Source organism: Athene noctua, chromosome 7 (assembly GCF_965140245.1).
Source record: "Athene noctua chromosome 7, bAthNoc1.hap1.1, whole genome shotgun sequence".
Classification (NCBI taxonomy): Eukaryota; Metazoa; Chordata; class Aves; order Strigiformes; family Strigidae; genus Athene; species Athene noctua.
In genome coordinates, this window is record NC_134043.1 from 16497073 (window position 1) to 16517124 (window position 20052).

General features: G+C 44.1%; 1 protein-coding gene across 12 annotated transcripts in view; it reads right to left on the minus strand.

Annotated features, from left to right (window-relative positions):
* The window catches only part of BIN1 (bridging integrator 1), a 98073-nt gene that overhangs the window by 41729 nt on the left and 36292 nt on the right, over positions 1 to 20052 (minus strand). For all 12 annotated transcript variants that reach the window (XM_074911510.1, XM_074911506.1, XM_074911508.1 and 9 more), the window contains exons 2-5: positions 12361 to 12441; positions 5310 to 5364; positions 4770 to 4864; positions 2789 to 2884 (exon numbers count right to left, since the gene is read on the minus strand). In XM_074911510.1, the coding sequence (XP_074767611.1) occupies positions 2789 to 2884; positions 4770 to 4864; positions 5310 to 5364; positions 12361 to 12441 (327 nt within the window). The remainder of the gene's footprint in view (positions 1 to 2788; positions 2885 to 4769; positions 4865 to 5309; positions 5365 to 12360; positions 12442 to 20052) is intronic.

Genomic DNA, 20052 nt, shown 5'->3' on the forward strand with positions numbered 1-20052 from the left:
TTCAATGTCACTCATCCTTCAAGTAAGGTCACTCCTGCCCTTTTTTTGCAGCTCCTGATCTCCTACCTCCCACCCTCATTTCTACTAGAGTAAGTGGAAATGCTGCAAGGTACAACTGCACTGTGTGGGAGTCCTGATCACATGACTGTGATGGCAGTGATGGGACTGAGCGAGGTCATGGAAGGCTGGAGTGTAGCTTCCTCATATGGCTCTAGGATAGTTGCAGGTACCCACCACTATCTGAAGGTAAAAGCTGAACTTCGAGTTTACTGCTTTGCAACAAATTCATATTAATTTGAGCCTCCTTTAAGGGGAAAAAACCACAACAAAACAACACCTAAACTACGACAAAACACACACACACCCCCTCGCCCTTACCGACATTTTTAAACCTTGTAGAAACAGGCACTGGTTTCAATGCAAGATGGAAAGTCGCTAATTCTTCAGCTATTCAGAACTTAGTTTAGGGTTTATCTTCTCTGGGCCCACTGCAGAGACCTATACTCTTATTGCGTACTCTGCAACCTCAACCAAAAACTCACTCAGAAATACTATCAATTATGCAAGAGTCCTACTCCAATAAGTTATAGATACTGAACTTCAAAGAAAGAATAAAAGAAATTTTTGCATTCCTATTTTTCAAGTCAGAGAAGATAGAAAGGCTTTTGCTATCCCTCCCCCCACCCAACATTTAAAAATTATTCCCTTTAACTTATAAAAATTCCTTACTAAAGGAATGCTATGTTTTCCACATTCCTGCTGTGGATCCCGTTGCAAGTCCAAAAAATTCAAGGGAATTTTTCCATCCACTCAACTGAAGAAAGATTCAGAATATGTTAGAATTTCACAAAAAATAATGTGTGCATGATCTAACTCATCACACATTTGAATTACTGGGCTGTTAACAAAAAACAGGCCTTCACATAACTAACTGAAAATCATCTTCTCTCCATAAATCTTCTTTCATTATCACAGTAATGCCAGAATTCCATGAAAAGCAGAAAACTTGCTTTTGTGGAAAATAAAAACCAGAAAACTATTACCACAACAAACTCAAATATTCTGTAAGTTACATAAGACTTTTTTTTTGTCTGCCAACCTCAAAAGCTCTAATTCCTTATGTGAAGCCAAAGTACACTTTTGTACAACTGTAGCAACCTTCAAAAACAGCACTTCTGGAGTTTCTACCAGGTGAGGTAAACATAATTGATCTGAGCCACTTCTCACTGCTCATGTAAGGAGGATGATGCATCCAGCTGAATTACCAATAAAAACATACTGACCTTTATTAATGCATAGCATTGTTTTAAATGGACTTTTAAATAGCCAACTCTTGTGAAATATATCCATATCTTATTGCATGTACCAACAAAAAGCCAAATTCTCACTCATTTTATCACGGAAAGCAGAGGTGAGTAATGCTCCCTTTCAAGCATTAGTTAAATTGTGCATAAAATTACTTTAACCTCCCATTTTCTAGAGCATCATCTGAAGACTGAGAAAGGAGTATTAGCGATAAATACCTTAGTGGCTCTTTCAGAAGTCAGAAAGCATCCATGGGAGCTCAGTGCCTAACACCTTGAGGTTTGGTGCAGTTTGGGTGCCTTAGTCATGCACTTCTTTCAAAATTCCACTGTAAAACCACAGTGGGACCCCAGCAGAATTAAGAGATCCCACAGATACTCAGCATGGAAAAAAATGACACTCTGAGGTGACCCAATGCACAGCTGACAAGGCTGGTAAAATGTGACTTGGACTGAAGCAGTGCAGAAGTCTGAGTCTACAGCGAGCCTGAAATAGGACGTTCTGCTTAGGAAGCAGTGCCCGAGCCTCTGGACTGCTGAGGCACATGGCAACCAGCTCTACAGCCTTGAGCAGGTAGAAAGCAACACCAAGCCTCTTCACCATTCCCCACTTCAGACTTTCAGGGACAGAAGAGGCTGGAAAAACAGAGCAAAACCAAGGAGCCCCAGGAGGCAAGGACACCGCTGTTCAGGGCTCATTTTACAAGCCTGTGACCTGTCCCCCCTTTGATACAGCATGATCCTCCTGAAGCAACAAATATTGACAAACGTTTTAAGAGACATGTGGTGGGGAAAGGGTTGTTTTCACTGGGAAGTAGCCAAGCTGATACTTCCCATATGGTGATATCATTACTAGTGCTTCCATATGGTGAAGACTTTTCCTGCATAACCTTCTCAAAATGAATGGAAAGGAGATAACTGGGGGGAAGGGAAGCTCACAGGACATCATTCAAACCCAGTACCTTGGATAAAATCTCTCACCAAAAGATGCCTATCCAGCATTCCTTCTTCCCTGTAAAAAGCTGGTTATATACACAACAGAACTCCAGGGAACACACAAAAATCTGCCTTCCACACCAGCCCCTACTTATAAAGCACGTTTGCCACTAACTGCTTCCTCAATGCTTTGTGCTTACAAGGAAGTTAAAAATACAAAGGACCAAAAAGAGAGACTGAGAACTTGTGAGTTATTGCTGACGCTGCCCTGCACTCTGATACAGTAGTGAATTTTATGGATCCTCCTGTTTTACACTTAAGTTTTCTCTTCAGCATCTTTCCCCTGGATTCTTCACTCTCATTTTAAACCCAGAAGGAGAACATAACATTTTCATGTGATCCAGAGCTGCAAAGATCTTGGCTGCTCTAAAAAGAGAGCTTGCAGCAGCAAAGCACACACTAAAGAAGATGGGGATGCAAGAAACTGACTCTTACGAGGTTTCATCTGTTGTGACACTCTAGATCAAAAAGTTTAAAGAGAATCTTACTTTAATATCTGGAAATTGGCCAAGATATGTATCCATGGTCAGAAGTGCCTGATCCACCAGCTTCTGATGGAAATCCGTCCAGAGGAGATCATTGTTCTGAAAAACAAAAGCCATGAGCTAACTATTAAGAACGCAGAGCTCTGCATTTCTGTTTTTCCTCTGTGAGTGCTACAGTCAAAAATTTCAGTCTCCTAGAGCTCTTAAGAAATAGTAATTTCTTTGGAAAAACTAAGGAACAGAGAAGTTAGTTGAAAACAGAGGTCATGCCAGAAATGCAGAAACAGAGAAGAAAGCCTGATGCTGCTAATTCAGGTGACCTCTCCAAGGACACAGCACCCTTTGTGAACTGTCCGTTGAAGGCTTGTCTTTTCCCCCACAATGCTAGCTCAAGTCCATATAATGGAAGGCAAGATGAACATCAGGCTGGCTTTACCTCCTTCTCCCGGCAGCCACAAAATGGGACACCTACCACTACCAGGCACCATTTTCTGCTTTCCATTGTAACATGACTTTCTGGAGGATAATGAACAATAACAGAAAGCTATTCTAGCAGTCTTCAGCCCTCACAGCACATGCCTCCACAGTCCAACGGAGGTCACATCCAAGGCTTGCACCCTAAGTTGTGCACACTCTATCCTTGATCTTCTCAGGCACAGTAACTTCCCATCAACACCTTGGATGTGGTGGAAATTGCCCCCCTCTCCTGTTTTTCCAGTTGAACAAAGGGTTTTGGCTAAAATATCCAGGAAGAATTCCCACTTTATGTGGCAATTTTTATTTGGGGGGGTGGGGGGTAGGAATAACACTTTTGTCCTGCCTGTCTTTCCCGAGAGAAATATAAGCAAAGGCATTAAAGGGGGAGGTGGAGGGCTGGAAACATTTCTGCAGACCCTCAGAGTAGCTACAGTTAAGCTCTCAGGACTTGTGCTCCCTTTGAGCTCTCTGGCTCAAATTCTCTGAAGAGACAGTCTCCCAGGAGGCACCAGAGTGGCTCAGGAAGAAACAAGGCCAAGAGAAAAGGTGAAGCCAAACCAGCTGAATTACAACTCCATTATTTATTGCAACAGCACTTCCTAACGGAAAGTTTCCGTGTTAATGCAAGAATTAACCTGGAAATGTTCAGGTTTTGTTTAATTTATTTGCTTTTAAGTCAGTATTTCCTAGGCAAGATGCAGATGTTATTTCAGGTGAGATTTTCTGCAGGGAAAAGCAGGGGAAGGTAAGAATCCTTCTCTTGCTCTCCTCTCTACTACTTCCCCACTGCTCCAATGCCATAGACAGCTGCAGATAAGCCCAGTCCTACAGCGTCGTGGCAGATCGATCCACAAAGCTGAACTGCCACAGCTGCTGCTCAGCAGAACAGCTGAGCAAGAGAGCAGAGGGCACCTGCATCCAGCTGGACCCACCACACACACATGCCAAGGGAGAGCCAAGCCATCAATGACAAGCTGTGCTCTGAGCTCCACAGAAAACACCTGGGCAAGTTGGACAGGCATCACCTCACCAAGGGATGAGAAGAACAGCAGGTTGGAATGTCACATGGCTCAAACAAGGTGGCAACTAAAATAAAGCAGCTGGTGGTACTGCTCTGTGTGGGTTGTTTCAGCTACACAATGGTTGCTCTGACCATAGATTTAGTTTCTCCTTTGTCTTGCACAAAGCATAAGAAATCATCCAATTGACTCTGCTGACTCTTTTGGCATCCTCTATCCCTCTTTAGCCACTGTTAAGGGAAAAAATTGCTTGTGGGCATAAGCCTAGGGCTCTGTATAGCATTCAAGCTTCTGGGTACAGTGTCCTATACAGACAAAAATACAGGCCGTATCTCTTCAGCTTTCCCTTCTTCCCAATGCTGAGTTTGTCTCCAATTCTTCTGCAAAGTCATGTGCCTGAAGAAATGTGGTACACAGACACAGCTTCCAAAGCTCATCTCCGCTGAGAGATCAAGCCTGGTGACCCCACATCCTGGACAGAGTCTTACCTCTGCTATTTTATTTGTGTCATCTCTCCCAGGCCAATCCGGCTCATAAACTTCCTGCAAACACTCTGTCAGCTTCTTGGAGGCCTCGTGCATGGCTAGGAAAGAAGAGAGAACTGCTTCAGAAAGAAGGAAATAGTGTGTTCCTCACAGTTTAACCCTCATCCTTAGAAATGGGGACACAGGAGGCTAATAACAAATGCTAAGCTCTTCCTTACAGAATGTCTGACCCTTGTAACACAGAGATGGAAGGTAACCAGAGGGAGAAAGGAACCAAGAATGCAGTCACATCAAACCCTTTGTGTTCATCCTCCTCTGAGCAGAAGATATGAGAGTCTATCTGCTAAGACAGCACCACCTGTTTGACATCAGAGCACAAACCCACTCCATGCCAGCTGATCCTGAAGGATTCTGAAAGATCCTCCACCCAGACAAGGCTAACCTTTCCTAGAATTCACACCTGAGGACACACCAGGAAATGGATGAAAGAATGCAGAAACCTCATTGCATAGGTAAACAATCCTCCCCTTATGCAGACCTTACCTTTTACGGAAGCCAAGTAAGTTCGGAGGTCCTTCTGCAGCCTTGTGCCTTCAGACTGTGAATGTAAGGAGAAGACCATCATTATTCTCTCATATAAAGAGGTGGAAGAAGGAGGAGTCAAGCATTTCTAAGTGGTCTTGCAGATGGGCTACACGTCAGTCCTACGACCACATGAAACAAATGTTAACAGGGAGACCACACAGCCAGCTTGGCAAACCCACAGCTAGCGACCTGCAAGCACATTTGGCCAACAGTACCACCAAGGTACCAAGAAACTTGATTGTAAAGCTGTGATTTGCTCTTCCCAGCAGAGCCAGCTTTAGTGTTTTGATTTCATACAAGCAACTAGAGAGGGTCCTAAGGGCAGCAATTAGTTTAGAAGCCAAGGGCTAATGGCTCCATGAAACAAATGTAAACTGAAGAGAGTCTGTAGGAGATACCTGCAATTGACTTCTGTACTGGTTTGGGAGCAGTTTAGCTCACCACATTTTCCTGCCACACTGCAAACCAAAACCCCCATGCAAAGTGCATACAAGGGACCTCTGATCTGCTCAAATATTTAAATTGTCCTGTACAGTAGAGCTTGCAGATACAGAGTTAATCATCTTTAGCTTCACTGTGGAGGTGGCCTGCCAGGAGCAGATCTCACTCACTAGGAAACAAAGGATTAAAACCAGAAGCTGAGCTGAGTTTTGCCAGTTTGAGCCTTCAGGTGACACAGCTGAGTGCAGTACAAGAACCCAGATTAGAAAAGGTCATGGAGATTTTTTACAGCAAAGCTGGTTCAGACATGGACATGTACGTGCACTCCCCATACAACTGCTCTCCTGCACTAGGATACGCAATACTGAGGCCCACCGCCCCTCTACCTTACCATATGTCATTGACAGTGGTGCAAAACAGACAATGGAATACTCCCAAATCCAGACAGTGACATTATACAAACAGAAATGAAAGGAAGAGAAAAGCAAGGCTTGAGAAGTTGATTAACCACCACAGAGCATGTCAAAACAAGGGAAGGAGCAAACATTGAGGACAACTGTGCAGACAACCTCTGGAGTATGCAAGTACAGAAAAAAAATTGAGACACAAAAATCTCTGTTATAAAAGGATTTCTCTTATCCTGCAGTATCTCACTGGATCCTCACTATCCCCCAAATAAAGTGTTAAAACAAGAATGCAGGAAAGCACAACTACACCTCACACCTTCCTCACAGCCTGCTGTCATTCCATTCCCCAGTTTGTGTCCCACTGGGGGGGCTGCCAGCATAATGAATTTTGACAGCTGAAGATGACTCCAGAGATGGGGAGCCCACAGGACATCTCCAACAGCTGCCTCAGAGCTACTAACTTCAAAAGCAGATGTTTCCCATCAGCCCTCCCCACCACACAGGCACCCCTCGCCTCAACTGAGCTCATGCTGTGATCCTTTGTGCTCTCAGTGCAGCTGCACTCTCCAGGCAGAGGCTAAATCTGCCCAGCTGTTGAAGTGGCAGTGCCAGCATAGCTTTGTGGATAAATCCATCTGCTTCCAACACTACAGCCCAATTTGTTTTCCTTGCCTCGAAAGTTCTGGATGAGTTCACATTTGTTCTTTTCCTACTGCCATCAACAAAGGAAATGAGGGATGGGAAAGAGCTGGCCGCTTTTATAAAAGAAAGTCAGACTCCTAGAATCTGGAGAAACATTGGGAATTGACCCAAAGGACTAATGACCACATCTGCTGCAAAAAACCTAGGGGTTCTTAAAACACAGAGCATAAAGATGTAGAGCTTTTTGCTGGCTTAAGGTGAATGGGGAAACCTGGGCAGATGCAGCTTTCCTAACAGTGCAATCAGAAACCACTGGGGAAGAGGTGCCAGAGTAATCAAAGAGCACACACAGAGGACCATCAGGGAAGCCAAGCTGACAAGCAACAGTTCAGTCAAGCTGCAATATGTGTTTGCTTGTGACCCATTCAGGAAGCAAGAAAGTCTTAGAGGAAAGCAGTCCTGTCTGCCTAGAATTGGTCCACGCTAGGAATCACATCCTGGAACCGGCAAGATGAGATGTCAGAATACAAGAGGAAACAGCACAGAAAAAACTACCATGCAAAATCCCTCAGACAGATACATTATCAACCTGCAGCTGCATCATTTTTAAGAACGACTAAATTTGAATATACAACTTTCAGGTTATCAGAAACTAATTGGTAGGGAATGTCCTCTGCCAAACTTGCCCACCACACACTTATGCACTGCAACATCTAGAACTGTAACTCAAAACTACAGCATCTAAAATCAGAAACCACCTCTAAAATTGTCCCTATATTTGCCCAAGTCCTGCCACAGTAACAACACAACCCAAATTCATGAACTCTTCAAGTCCCAATAGCTAGTCCCAAAGTCATAGGGACAAAAGCATCCTCCAAGAGATACACTGGCATCACAGTTAAACATCAAATCAAGATTTTTAAACAGACCACCTGAAAAATCTGCAAGGCAGGACCCAAATACTGGAGCATGCAATTGCATCAATGCCCAACTAGCTTTCTGTGTTCTCCAGGCATCCTCAACACCACTTGTCTCGCTGTGATGTGCAGTCAATCAATATACAGTGCTGCATCCTGCAACTGGAGTGGTCTTTCTCAAGCACTTCTTACTCATGTTTAAAGTCAGAGTTAGAGCTGATTTCTGTGACTATGTGGTTACCTAAGCCCCTTAAAAGTCCCAAGCCTGTCAGGGAAAGCAAATAGACTTTACAGCCTGTAAGATCTGCAGGCAAAAAGATTTTCAGAGAGGCTCATGTTCAGAGTTTTGCCACGAATCCCATTTCCCCAGCTCCTCTGGTCATCCAGGTTCTCCATCCAAGTCTCTCTTTAGCTTTTCCATTGCTTTACTTTTTGTCCACCAGTAAAGTAGTTCCCTCACTTGCTACAAGGGTTTCTTTTCATTATTTTAAGCATTAACGCTTTCCCAAGAAACTGGCAACTGCTTTCTCTCTATGCATGCAGCACCTGCTTTCTTCAAGCAGGCTATAGCAAGCTGACAAGTACAGCCAAGGCCCTGCATAAACACCTCTCAAAATGTAGTTAGACTCTCTCAAATACTGTATAAAACAGAAGCTTTCAACATGCTTGCATGCACATTTAAAAGATGCTTCCTAAACTCTAAGGTAAAAAAAAAGTAGGAAAGAGAGCTAAACCAGAATCTGGAAAATTAATCCACTCCCAGTTATTGAAGAGTTAGTTTAAGAGTGTTCAGAGGGAAGCTATAGAGGTATGGTTAAATGTATTCAAAAATCTAACAGCACAGTAATTTTTACACTGCAGGAACATAAAGAAATAGTGTATGTGTGTATATATATGTATTTATCAGAGTAACACAAGTCCAATAACAGTGTTAGAGTAAAAAAACAAAAGGAAAGTAAAACTAGGACAAAAAAAAAAAGGAAGATCAGTGCCAATTCCCATATTCATTCCTCATCTCTGTGCACTAGAAAACTGACTTTGCACAGGGGCAGTGTCATTGTGTCTCGATGTAGAAGTGACCACAGTAAGTTGTTCTACTCAAACACACAAGTGTTGTCTTCTTTGAGCAGATATTGCCATACTTGAATTCACAGTGTAATTTAACCCTGTGAGCCTATAACACAACCAGGTATAATATGAAGGACAGTATGTACAGGAAGATGAATATCTAAAAATAGAAGTGCTATGCTTGGGAGTCTGGAAGAGCTTGTCTCTCCAAAGACCTAGTGAACCACCTATTACTTATAGTTCTGTGAAAGAAAAACACACAAGTGGTTTGGTATCTTTTTCTACTTTCTTGTTTTGTTGGGGGGTTGTTATTTACAATACTTTACACTGAACCTGAGTTAAGTATGTCATCTTCCATAGAGCTGTTTCTCAGTAGTAGAGGGGTTTCCTAAAACCCTTTTTCTCTCAATCTTCAAAGGAAATTCTTTCATCCTAATACTGGACTGCAACCCCTTCTTTAAATAACCTCCCTGGTTTTGTAGTTCCAATTGGAAGGATTTTTTATTATCAGGAGAGATGTTCTACACTTGAGAGGGACAGGTAATGTCCTGTTCCAGATTAGATTAGTATGAGGCTGGAAGATCAGACTGAGGAATTACTGGGGAAGGGGGGAGCATTAAAACAACAATTCCAGATAAGCCCCCACTCAGCAAAACTTCAGAGCTAAGACACAAAGCCATGAACAACTGGTGAGAAGCTCCCATCCTGGGATATCAGGCAAGCTGTTAAACTTGTTTGCTACATAGCGCTGAAATGGAAACTGCTGGGCATGAAGGGTTCTTGCCGGAAAGAAAGTGTCTCTCTGAGCTACTGACTGTAATGGTCCACAGCCAAACCTACACTGCAAGAGCAAAGATTAAGTCCATGCTGCCAGCCCTGCAGGCTGAGGCTGTGCCGAACGCTGTGTGGTATGGGCAGAGATGGATGCAGCCCGTGCCAGCAGCAGCTTGCCTCTCATGCGTTTGCTGTGTAACACTTTAAACCAACCCAGAACTTCCACATGACTGACAGCTCATGAAGGGTATCAAAATCCAGCTACTCTGTCAGGCAGAAACACAACACAGTGTCAGGTGCCAGGAAGGCTGCCACCAGCCTCCCCCTCTCTGTCTCTCCAGTATTTCAAATGCAGGAGATGAGAAGCCAAAGGCTAGCAAGCCCTCAGGCAGGGGCTGTGTTGCAAGTTCTGCTGTAGGCCTCTTACTCCCAGTACTGTGAGGACAATTTCTAGAACAGATCCTTGTGCCAGTGCCTGAACACAAGTGACACTGGGTAAAGGAAGGAGGGGGGAGCCTTAGAATTAACTTTTGGGGAGGTTAATTGCCAAAGATAATCTGTCATAAAGTGGTAATACGAGGGCCAGTTGCGCTGCTTGCCAAGCCTCGAGGAGACACAGGTGAGCCCTGTAGCCCTGCAGAAACATGGTTACATCCAGATCATCTGTCACCCAAGAAATCCATCTATCTGAGCTAAAAAGCTCCTACCATTCAGGGACCTCAGAGTGGTGGGTTTTTATGAACCTGAATGGACAGAGAGCTGGGAAGTGCAATGCATTCCCTTAGGTCTACTCAACCACCATTTGAAAGAACCACAAGATGCCTTGGTTGAAAATAAGTGATTTTTAGACCTGTTCTCCATTCATTGACAGCCCATGCATGGGAACATGTGTCAAAGTGGCCCAACACAGTTCTTGGAGTCAGAGGAGCCTCTAATGAAGCAGCAAACAAGGCCACTCCCTGGTCACACCCCAACCATTTCCACAGGAGAACAGTTCTTTCACAAGCCTGAAGCAAAAGATCAGCTTTCCTCCAGATTTACATTTCCCACTGGAGCACACTGTGTAAGCAAAGGCCACAGAAATCTCACACACAGCTATACTACACACACATCATATATATAAAAACAAAACCAAGTGTGTATATATGCACATATAGCTGAAGTTTTTTCCCTAGTCTGCTTAGCATCGTAACAACTCCTCAGCCCTGGACAGCCTAACTCACATTTATGGGTTGCCCTGTAAAATGAGCAGTGTATGCATTTATTCTAGTAATAGGGAAACTGAGGGCCAAGGCAAAAACAACAGACCCCAAGCAGCAAATACAGAGCAGCCTCCAGCTGCTTTGATAAATTATTTGGGAGAATGCCCCTGCAAGACGGCAAAATAAATTCAGCTGTAAGGGGTACAGAGGCAGTGCTTCTTTAACAGGCTTCTTGGTGCACCACTGGAACTCGTGGCTTTGGAAATTGAAAAGCCATCCCAGACAGCCAGATGAAGAAGTCTGGATTTGAGGTTTTTTTGTACTTTTCCTTTAAAAAGTTTATTTCCTGACTGCTGATACTTAAAAATTATGCAGAAAAGTGACACCTGGGAATGTCATGTCATCAGAAAGAAGCCAAACTGTATTCCTCTGTGTACAAGAGAATATCATTGGTAGACATGCTATAGAGATGTTGCACGAACTTCTGGAGCAACAGCTACTATCACTGCCAAGGGAACAAGCATTAGTCTCCAGGAATCTGCAGTCAGCTCTGGTTAGACATAAGTCAAAGTCAGACTGAAAGATTTTCATTATATTCAGCTGTGGCAAATCCCTTCTCAGCTGGTTTTGCGCCACATCTGCTGAGTCTTAACAGACACGATGCAGCTGCCTCTATCAGCCCCAGAAAAAGGTCCTAAACACATCAGGGCCCAAGGGGGCTAAAAGATTTCTTCAGCACTACCTGAGCTTTAGTGTAGCATGCATTTCCTGCCATGAAACAGAAGCAACACTTCCCCTGACACCAAGCACCAGCATGCAAATCCCGTGGGGTAACTGATGTTTTCCCCTCCTCTGGGTGGCTGAAAGCTCCAGATAAACAAAAAACCCCACTAAACCCACACCCAGTTCAAGATATAAACCTACTGCTGTTCGAGTAGGAGGGTGGGGGAAATTGCTGCACTGCTGAAATATTTTTGTGTGCTAAAATACAGGGACAAAGCAGATGTGTGAAAGAATACTGACTCAGGCCTAACACAATGATTGTGCAAGAATGGGGAGGAAGTTAGATTTAGATCTTAGCCATGAAAGGATGTTCCCTTTTCACCACTTGCTTTCTTGGTCTCTTTTGCCCTCTCCCGCACTTAGGAAACTGAAACTGCCTTGTTCCATTTTATTTTTGATTTCTAATCTGTTTCCCATCCTATCCATCTTTCAGAAGCACAATGTTGCTCTTGTATCTCTGCTTCCAGCCCAGCAGGAAAAATTACATTACAAAGCAGCTGCTAACAGAAGGAAGTGTTCTGATTGAGTTACTTCTTTTCCTAAACTTGAGCCTAGAACAAGTATTATTTTTCAGCATACACTCTTACTGGCTCCATAATAGGGACACTGAAAGTCACAGTGTAATTTCTCATAAGTGAACAGCTACGAGTTGTGGGTCACTTCAATAGGCCTATAGCATCATTTAATTTAATGGGCTTTAACTGCATATTGCAGCAGATGACTGGAAGCTAATACTGAAACCCAGGATGTAATTACATATCACCAATTATCTTACCAGCTGTTTGTTGAAGTTCTGCACACACTGTTCAAACTGCTCATCTTTTGTTTCATCTGCTTTCCCAAGCTTCTGAAGGACCTGCAGAAAGAAAGGAGAAAGACAGGAGACTTCAAACACAGATAGAGCAAAGCAGAGGCAAAGAAACAGTTGCAAGCTTTTGCTCATGAGGCTGAAAGAAGGAAGGTTAAAAAGTCTCTCTTATTCTTGCACTCAAAATTCAAGAATATTTTTCCATGCAGTCATAGCTTGAAAAAGGACTTACAAATCAGGATGAACTCAGACCTCTTATTCTTTGCTGTACTGAAGTGCATGATTGAGGTTTGTCCTTCACTGGTCTAATGCTTTTTGCAGACAAGGCAACAGCAACCCAGTTGTTTATCTCCTGGACCAGCAAGAAACAAACCACATCCCTAATATGCCTTATGTTGCGTGGTTACATTTATCCTGATTTAACACTAGTCTCTGGTCCAGACAGGGTGGGGTTTTTTGCTCCCAGAACAGCTGGACTGTTCTCAAGCACAGAAGCCATGCAGAAACCTCCTTAGAGAGAGAAGGTGCTGGAGCAACGAAAGTCCCACCTTCTTTCCACCTTTTCTCGCTACACACATGCTTGGCAAGAGCTGGCTGTTGAGAGCAACTGGGGACCTTACACCATTAATCTACATGACACTCAGTCTAAGCGTCGCCTGAGAGTGTCAGCAGCCAGTCCTGTTCCTCTCACCAGCTCCCCACAGCCTACAAAAAAAATCTTTATCAGACTACTTCCCTTATCGCCCTTCTCTCTTAATGATCTCTCCATGCAGCTAAGTGGATTGCTCCCAGGCTTTCTGGGCATGAAGTTAGGTCCATCATGAGAAGGCTGGGTAAACTGCAGCTGTGGAAGTGGGCAGCAATTATTTCTCATGCCCCAAGCAACTCCAGCAGCAGGGAGACAATAATAGCTGGTTAAGCTCAATTACAACATCTTTGTTAATAGAAAATAAAACCTGACCATGATCAAAAAAAAAAAAAAAAAAAGGCCTTGTCTCACCAGGCCAGTAAAAACAGAGAAAAGCCCAGAGTCCTCAGTCACAGGAGATTCTGGGGAGACAGAGGTGAGCTAGAAAGGGTGCTGAGGGAACATCTTGAAAAGCAAGGAAACCCTGGATGGCAAGAGCATGACTGCCCAAGAAGCAGAAAGCACTGGAAAGCTGAAGTCTCTCTTGCTCTGCTGAGCACATCAGTCCTTTAGCCACATGTTCAATCCCTCTTGTGCAGAACAGGGTTAAGATGGAAAAGCAGGTGCACGTTACTGCCATCAAGTGTACAGGAAGGCCACTACTAAGTGGCCCCAGACAAGCTGCTCTGAGGGACTGCCAGGTAGCCACAACAGCCAACCCACCTTCCTTCACTCAGCCCCCTTGCCACCCACGGATCTTCTCAGAGAATATAAAGACGATTAATCCCCTGCAGGGCAGGGATCAGACTTTCATGTGTGGTCCTCAAAATGGCATTGAGAAGGTCCATGCAACAGGATGCACAATAGAATAGAACATTTTCCACTGAAAGGGACTACAACAATCATCTAGTCCAAATGCCAGTGCAGCTACTGGCCAACTCTCATTTTTTTACACTGCCAAGGAGGACATTTGTGTTACGTCTGTTTGGCTAATCTCAGTTCCCCTCTCCCCCATATAAACAGATATTCCCATCTCATCCCTGATCACAATAACTGACTCTAGCTCTAGACACAATAAATCAATGCAGTCATCCAGCTCATAAATCCCCTTATTTAGGCTGAGATTGAACGCTTAGGAGGGAATCTCTGTTCTTCATTCTGCCTCTGTTCAACAGTCTCTCTTCACCTCTGAAAATCACTGAGGTATTCAAGAGTTATCAAAAGGAGGGAAAGGATACATATAGGTGAAAACTGTCCTCTTTGTGATCAAGGGCTGAACCAAAAACCTCCAGAGTTAGAAGCACAACTGTACAGCTCAAGTGATAGCAACAAATACTGCAGCTACAAGCACCTAACATGTTTGGTAAACCTGTCTGCACAGCAGGACTATAGACAGCATGAATATTCCCTTCTTCCTCTCAAACCATTGGCACATAAGTTTGTTGAAGAGAAGGCGCAATATTGGTTGGACAGGCAGAAGCCTGTACAGCAGCCACTGGTGCCTCCTTTTCTCACCTGCTTCAGTGAAGGGGAGCACATGCCACAGCAACACTGCTCCTGAGGCTGCACATCCCTCTGCCATGCCAGCAGGAGAGAAGGGTTCAGTATGGTCTCATCTCTCTCATCACCATGGTATAGCGAACCTCTTCCAGAAAGGATGCTGCTTGAAGGCTGTGTTCAGCTGTACTCCCCTAGGCTACTAGATCTATGCAGCATGGATTTTTCTACCTGCTGGGTGACTTTCTAGATGTCTGAAGAGCCATCATGCTAGTAGCACCCACCACTGATAACAATAAAGCACAAAAGCTGCAGATTCCAAAGCAGAATGTTCCCAATGTGCAGATCAACAGAATTATTGGCGACATAAAGGAGCTTTTTATGGGGCAATACATCTGTCTGGCTAGGCAGGAGATGTGATGCTTTCAGGCCTGGAGGGAAGGGAAGGAGACCATTTAACTTAGGAGGAATCTGGAGTATGTCACCAGGGTCAAAGGTTTAGAACAGCCTCAGCGCTTCCTGGTGTAAAACACTAAGCAGCACCCACAGACTATTCATTGCAGTGGCCAAGTGCCTGCTTTCCACATGTTCAAGAAATTAATCTGCAGTTCCACTGGTCTTTGGGGAACAAACACACTGAGTCTGGGGACATGTGGCCAGCTGGGAAAATCATCTTCCATTATGCTGAGGTGCTCTGCACAAGTCCTGCAAAATGCTGGGTACTGGAAAGGGCTCTAACTCACAGCCTATCTCTAAGGAAAAAATTCCTGCTGCAACAACAATGCTCAGCTGAGGAGCAGTTCTGAGTGAGAGGGGATAGGACATAATAAGAAACCCTGCATTTTTCCACAGTGGTGACATGGGGCAGGTGAAACAAAGGACTCAGGGATGTCAGCAGAGGAGCAAGGTAAGGATAGCAAAACCAGTTACAAGAGAGAGGCTGTAAGAAGTGAATCCCTGGCTACTCCAAAAAAACCTGCTCTTGATTCCTACACTTCTCCCCCATCTGGTAGATGAAGGCTTGTGCCCCACATCTGCTGACCCTATAGGTGAGTCCCAGCCATACAGACCACTCTGATCCCTTTATTGCTATGACACAGCAGAGACACAAAAGCCCTAGGCTGCAGCAGGGCAGGGGTTATCTTCTCAGGTCACTGTCTCTCAAAAACAAACAGCCTAGAGGTCAAACCCTAACATTTAAGCAGCATAAAATGGTGGCTCCACAATGCTGGCCCTCATGCCTGCTCCCAGCTCTCTATAGAGCCATACATGCAAGCTGTACTAACAGATTACTCCGGACCCCCTAAACCAGCCAAGGATGGAACAGATGGCCCTGGGTGTGCTGCTGACTGCAGACATGTCTGTGATCACTGCTAATAACCCATGAGCTCACAGGACAACTCCCCTCCCCAGGCTGGCAGGTGCCGTCATAGGTCAGGCTATTCCGGGTGAGCCATGGCTGCCCCCTCCCTTCCCCTGCGACAGTCTTTAATCCTCCAGCTCACTGCAAAGCCAGATAAAGTTTGGATGGAAACTTCAGGCTCTTTGATAGCTATTAATGGAGCAGATTTACCAGGGTAGGAATCAGGACCTCACCACAGCTCCCAGATCTCAGGGCAGACCAGAGATGGTATGATCTGTCAGCTGCTGTCTGGAGGCAAACCACACCAGGCAACAGGCATGGATCTGGCATTTAAAAGATTAAGAAGTAACCATGACTATGCTCCTTGGTCTGCCCTTGGCCTAAGAAGTCCTAGTCCTGCATAAGGATAGGGACCATTTCAAGACAGCACAAGCTAGGGTGAAGGAGGGAATGCTTTGTATGAATCCCAGATTGGGGCTCTGGCATTGCTGTGGGTTCATCTTGGCTCACCCACAGATCCACTGTGACAGGATGAGGATGTCATCTCAACTAACATTTTTGACCTCAGACACCAGACATATTTGGACACTTAAACATTTTCTAGTGTTGCTCAGAAACCAGGTCTCTTCCAGCAAGGTAGATCTGCAGGTGCCCTGTGTTTTTTCATAAACTAGGACCACAGGCACCTGACCAACTGCTGCAGCATCTCCAAACAGCCAAATTCCACCCACGGAGCCTCAGTTTTCCCTGCATCTGAATAAAAGTAACAAGGAACATGGAGATTCAGAGTTTGACTGAAGTTTTAAAAGCACTTTAAGGTCCTAGGAGGCAAGATGATATTAACAAATAATCACATTCTTCTCATATCATGAATGTATTTGTAATCTCCTATTGCAGGTAGAACTATCTGCAGCAAGCTTTACATTTATATACTTTGACAAGTGAGATAATACAGAAGTGACAGAAATTCACAGATCCTCTGTACCAGAGATCTAGCATTCTGTTAGCAATGGTCAGAGAAGTAAAGGCATGAAATAACCTTTAAAACAACAACTTTTCCCAGCAAAATGGAAGGTTTGCTTAGGGAAATCCAAGCTGGAGGTTTTTCTCAAAGGCAAGACTAAAATTCACAGAATGACTGAGCATTACCTAAATACCACAGCTTTGCAGGACTCAAAAGGAAGCATCTTATCTGGCTGCAGTTTACTGTCTTTTTTCCAGGCATACAGGGGGAAGCATTCCTAAAGGGCAAACTGCAGTACTGCTTAGTATAGAGTCTCTGGGCACGAAGGAAACAGACCTGGAGATCAGTCCTGTGAGGTAGAACAGCAATCACCATTAAGGACAAACAGTTGCCAGCAGTGCAGCAGCAGCTAGCATCAAGAAGCAGTTATCAGACCAAGTAAAATGCAGTTCTGCTTTGCTCTAAAAAGCAACTGTAACAGATTCATGTTTATGCTAATAGAGAAATATAGGCTAGCTGCTTAATGCATCCTTCTCTCTTTTCTGAAATACCAGCGCCATAACAAAAGCCCTGAAAACCCAAATATTCTCAGCAAACCCCATGTAGATCCATTATGTGAATGAGTAACCTAATAGAACTCTTACTTTTCATGGCATATGGGTGACCCAGGCCAAAGACCAGTTTAGAGAATCCAAGTAGTGAGTAGGAATCCGGCAAAAAATAAATGCAGCTTGTGAATCCCAAGCAGAGCTAAACCTGCATCTGAAACATCTGAATTTAGGGTGATCCTGCCCTGCTGAAGTCATTAAACCTACAGCCAGAGAACTTGAGCCCTGCAGATCTACATCTTACTTCCCACTGTATCAGAGAAGGGGGGGCTGTGGTTACATTTTACAGTTACAGGCCCAATGCTCCTAAACCACTCCATCTCCTGATCTCTCCTCCCCTCATAAACGACGCCTCTGACTTTTGCTGTATCTGCCATCTCTAGTGCTTAATCTCCAACTACCAACTGGGCAGAGAGCCAGTAAATACTGTGACTAATTTTGAATTGCAACAAATTGGCATGTGCCAATGGGTCAACTAGCAACAGAACAAATATATCTTTGATCTTAGGCTGCTGCCTATTCTTCCATAGAAGACATTATACTCAGAAGAGGGAGAGAAGAAAATAGTGTCCAAGTCAGAGAGAAAGTACAAAGCCACATAACTTAATAAGATACAAACAAAGGAAGTTTCATAAGCTTTTTTTACGCCTGGCTTCTCTGCCCAAATGAAATGTGACTTGCTCAGCGAGGTAGATATTTGCTCATGGAATGATTTGGGTTTTGCACTCAGACTCTGGGAGAAAAGCAAAAGCGGCAGTGGGAGTTCTGCTCCCCTTCCAACCCCCCCCCGGCAGCAGGGCATGTTCTCCTGCCCTCCATGCCTGCCTCGAGGCTGGTTTTGAGGACAGCCCGGCTTTCCTCATGCAAGCCTGGCACAGTTAAATCTTTCTTTGAAACAACAGGACAAAGGAGGATGGGGGTGGAGAGCAAGAAACTCCAAACATATTAACACTTCATTTTAAATTGAGAAAATTATTCCCATGGCTGAGCAATCAGCAAGACTTTCAGATCACTGGAAGATGGGAATGGGCAATGTTGCACTTGGCATGAACAGAGCAGTTATTGTTTGGTTCTTACTTGCTAACAAGGTTCAATAGAGCCTACAAAGACAGGACACTGCCACGATCACTGAGCTAAGAGTTGGGAAATCAGAGTTCAATATGGCATTTTGTTAGAGACTTCCTGAATGACCTGGAGAAGCCATGTCCAATGTCACATCCATTCAGCTGTAAAGAGGAGTGTGTTTGTTCAGCATGTCACAGAGTCATCAAATTCATCCCTGGCATCTCCATCTGGCAAATGGGAGTGGTACAAAGAAATGAGATGACCACTTTTGAGTGCTCAGCTCAAGACACACCACATTTGATTTTCACAGGCATCCCTCTATTTAAAGTATGTGAAAATGAAATGTTTAGCCATATTCTAAAACCCAACCTGATTGGGGGGGGGGGGGGGGGGGACGGACACCCAACCAAAAAACAAAGAATAAAAACCTAAAAATACAATTTTCTCGTCACATTGCAGCGTTGAAGTCTCAGAACATCCCAAAAAAAATGTTAACAGTGAAGAACTTAATTCATTAGAATAGATTGCATGGAGCTCCTTTGCTAATGAAAGACTTTTAAAAAAGTTAGACAAGCATCTCAAGTGTGACTTAAGCCAGACTGATTCCACTCCACACAGGGGGATGGACCTTGTAAGGCCCCTCCAAAGTTAGTCTTCCAAAATCCTGAAGATGACAGCAACAGAATCACTTTGTTTACAAACAAACATCCTCCACAAAAAGACCTCAATCCTTCCTCCATATCAGTTGGAAGTGTAACATACATTCAGACGTGACTAGATAATAATGGCATGTATAGCCTGTGGTCAAAGAAACACATGTCACTGCCACCTTCCCTAAATGGCATTATATTGCAGAATTTCTGTAGGAGCAAGAGTCATGCTGCATTGCCCTGAGAGTTCAACTCAGGTATCTGACAGCTATTAAAGAGCAGCCTCACCATGACCTGCACCTTTAGGACACACCTCTCCAGGTTAATATGACTCAGTGTGGTCACACAGGGTTGCTTTACAAGGTTCATCCTTCTCCCTCACTTTGTAGTCAATAGGAAAACAAACAGGAGTTCCGCTTTCTCATTCTGAATTATTTCCTGAAAAAAACTCCTTCCCCATAATGGGCTCAGAAAGAGATCTTGGCAGCAAGTTTCCCCACGCTGAAGTCAGCATCTTATGAATATATCCCTGTTTCTGATCATGCCAGGTGTAAGACAAGATGTAGAAATAAGCACAGCAGGTGCAGGACTTTTTTCAAGTTTAGTGGCTTGGAGCAATGGTCAGCTTATCCTTAAGGCTGAGTCATAAGCCATGAGTAATATCCCCAAGAAGGGGGTACACAAAGGACCTGTCCCCCTGTTGAAGCTGCATGTTGCACCATACTCATCTAAGAATGCCTGCTTTATTTCAGCATTTTCCTTTGAAAACACTGCTGAAGACTCTCCTTTTTCTATGAAGCATAAAAAGAGGATTGTTTGGCCACAGGAGATTCTTCTATAGCAGTTGCCATCCTCATTCCAAACTCAGAGGCCTTCCTTGAAGC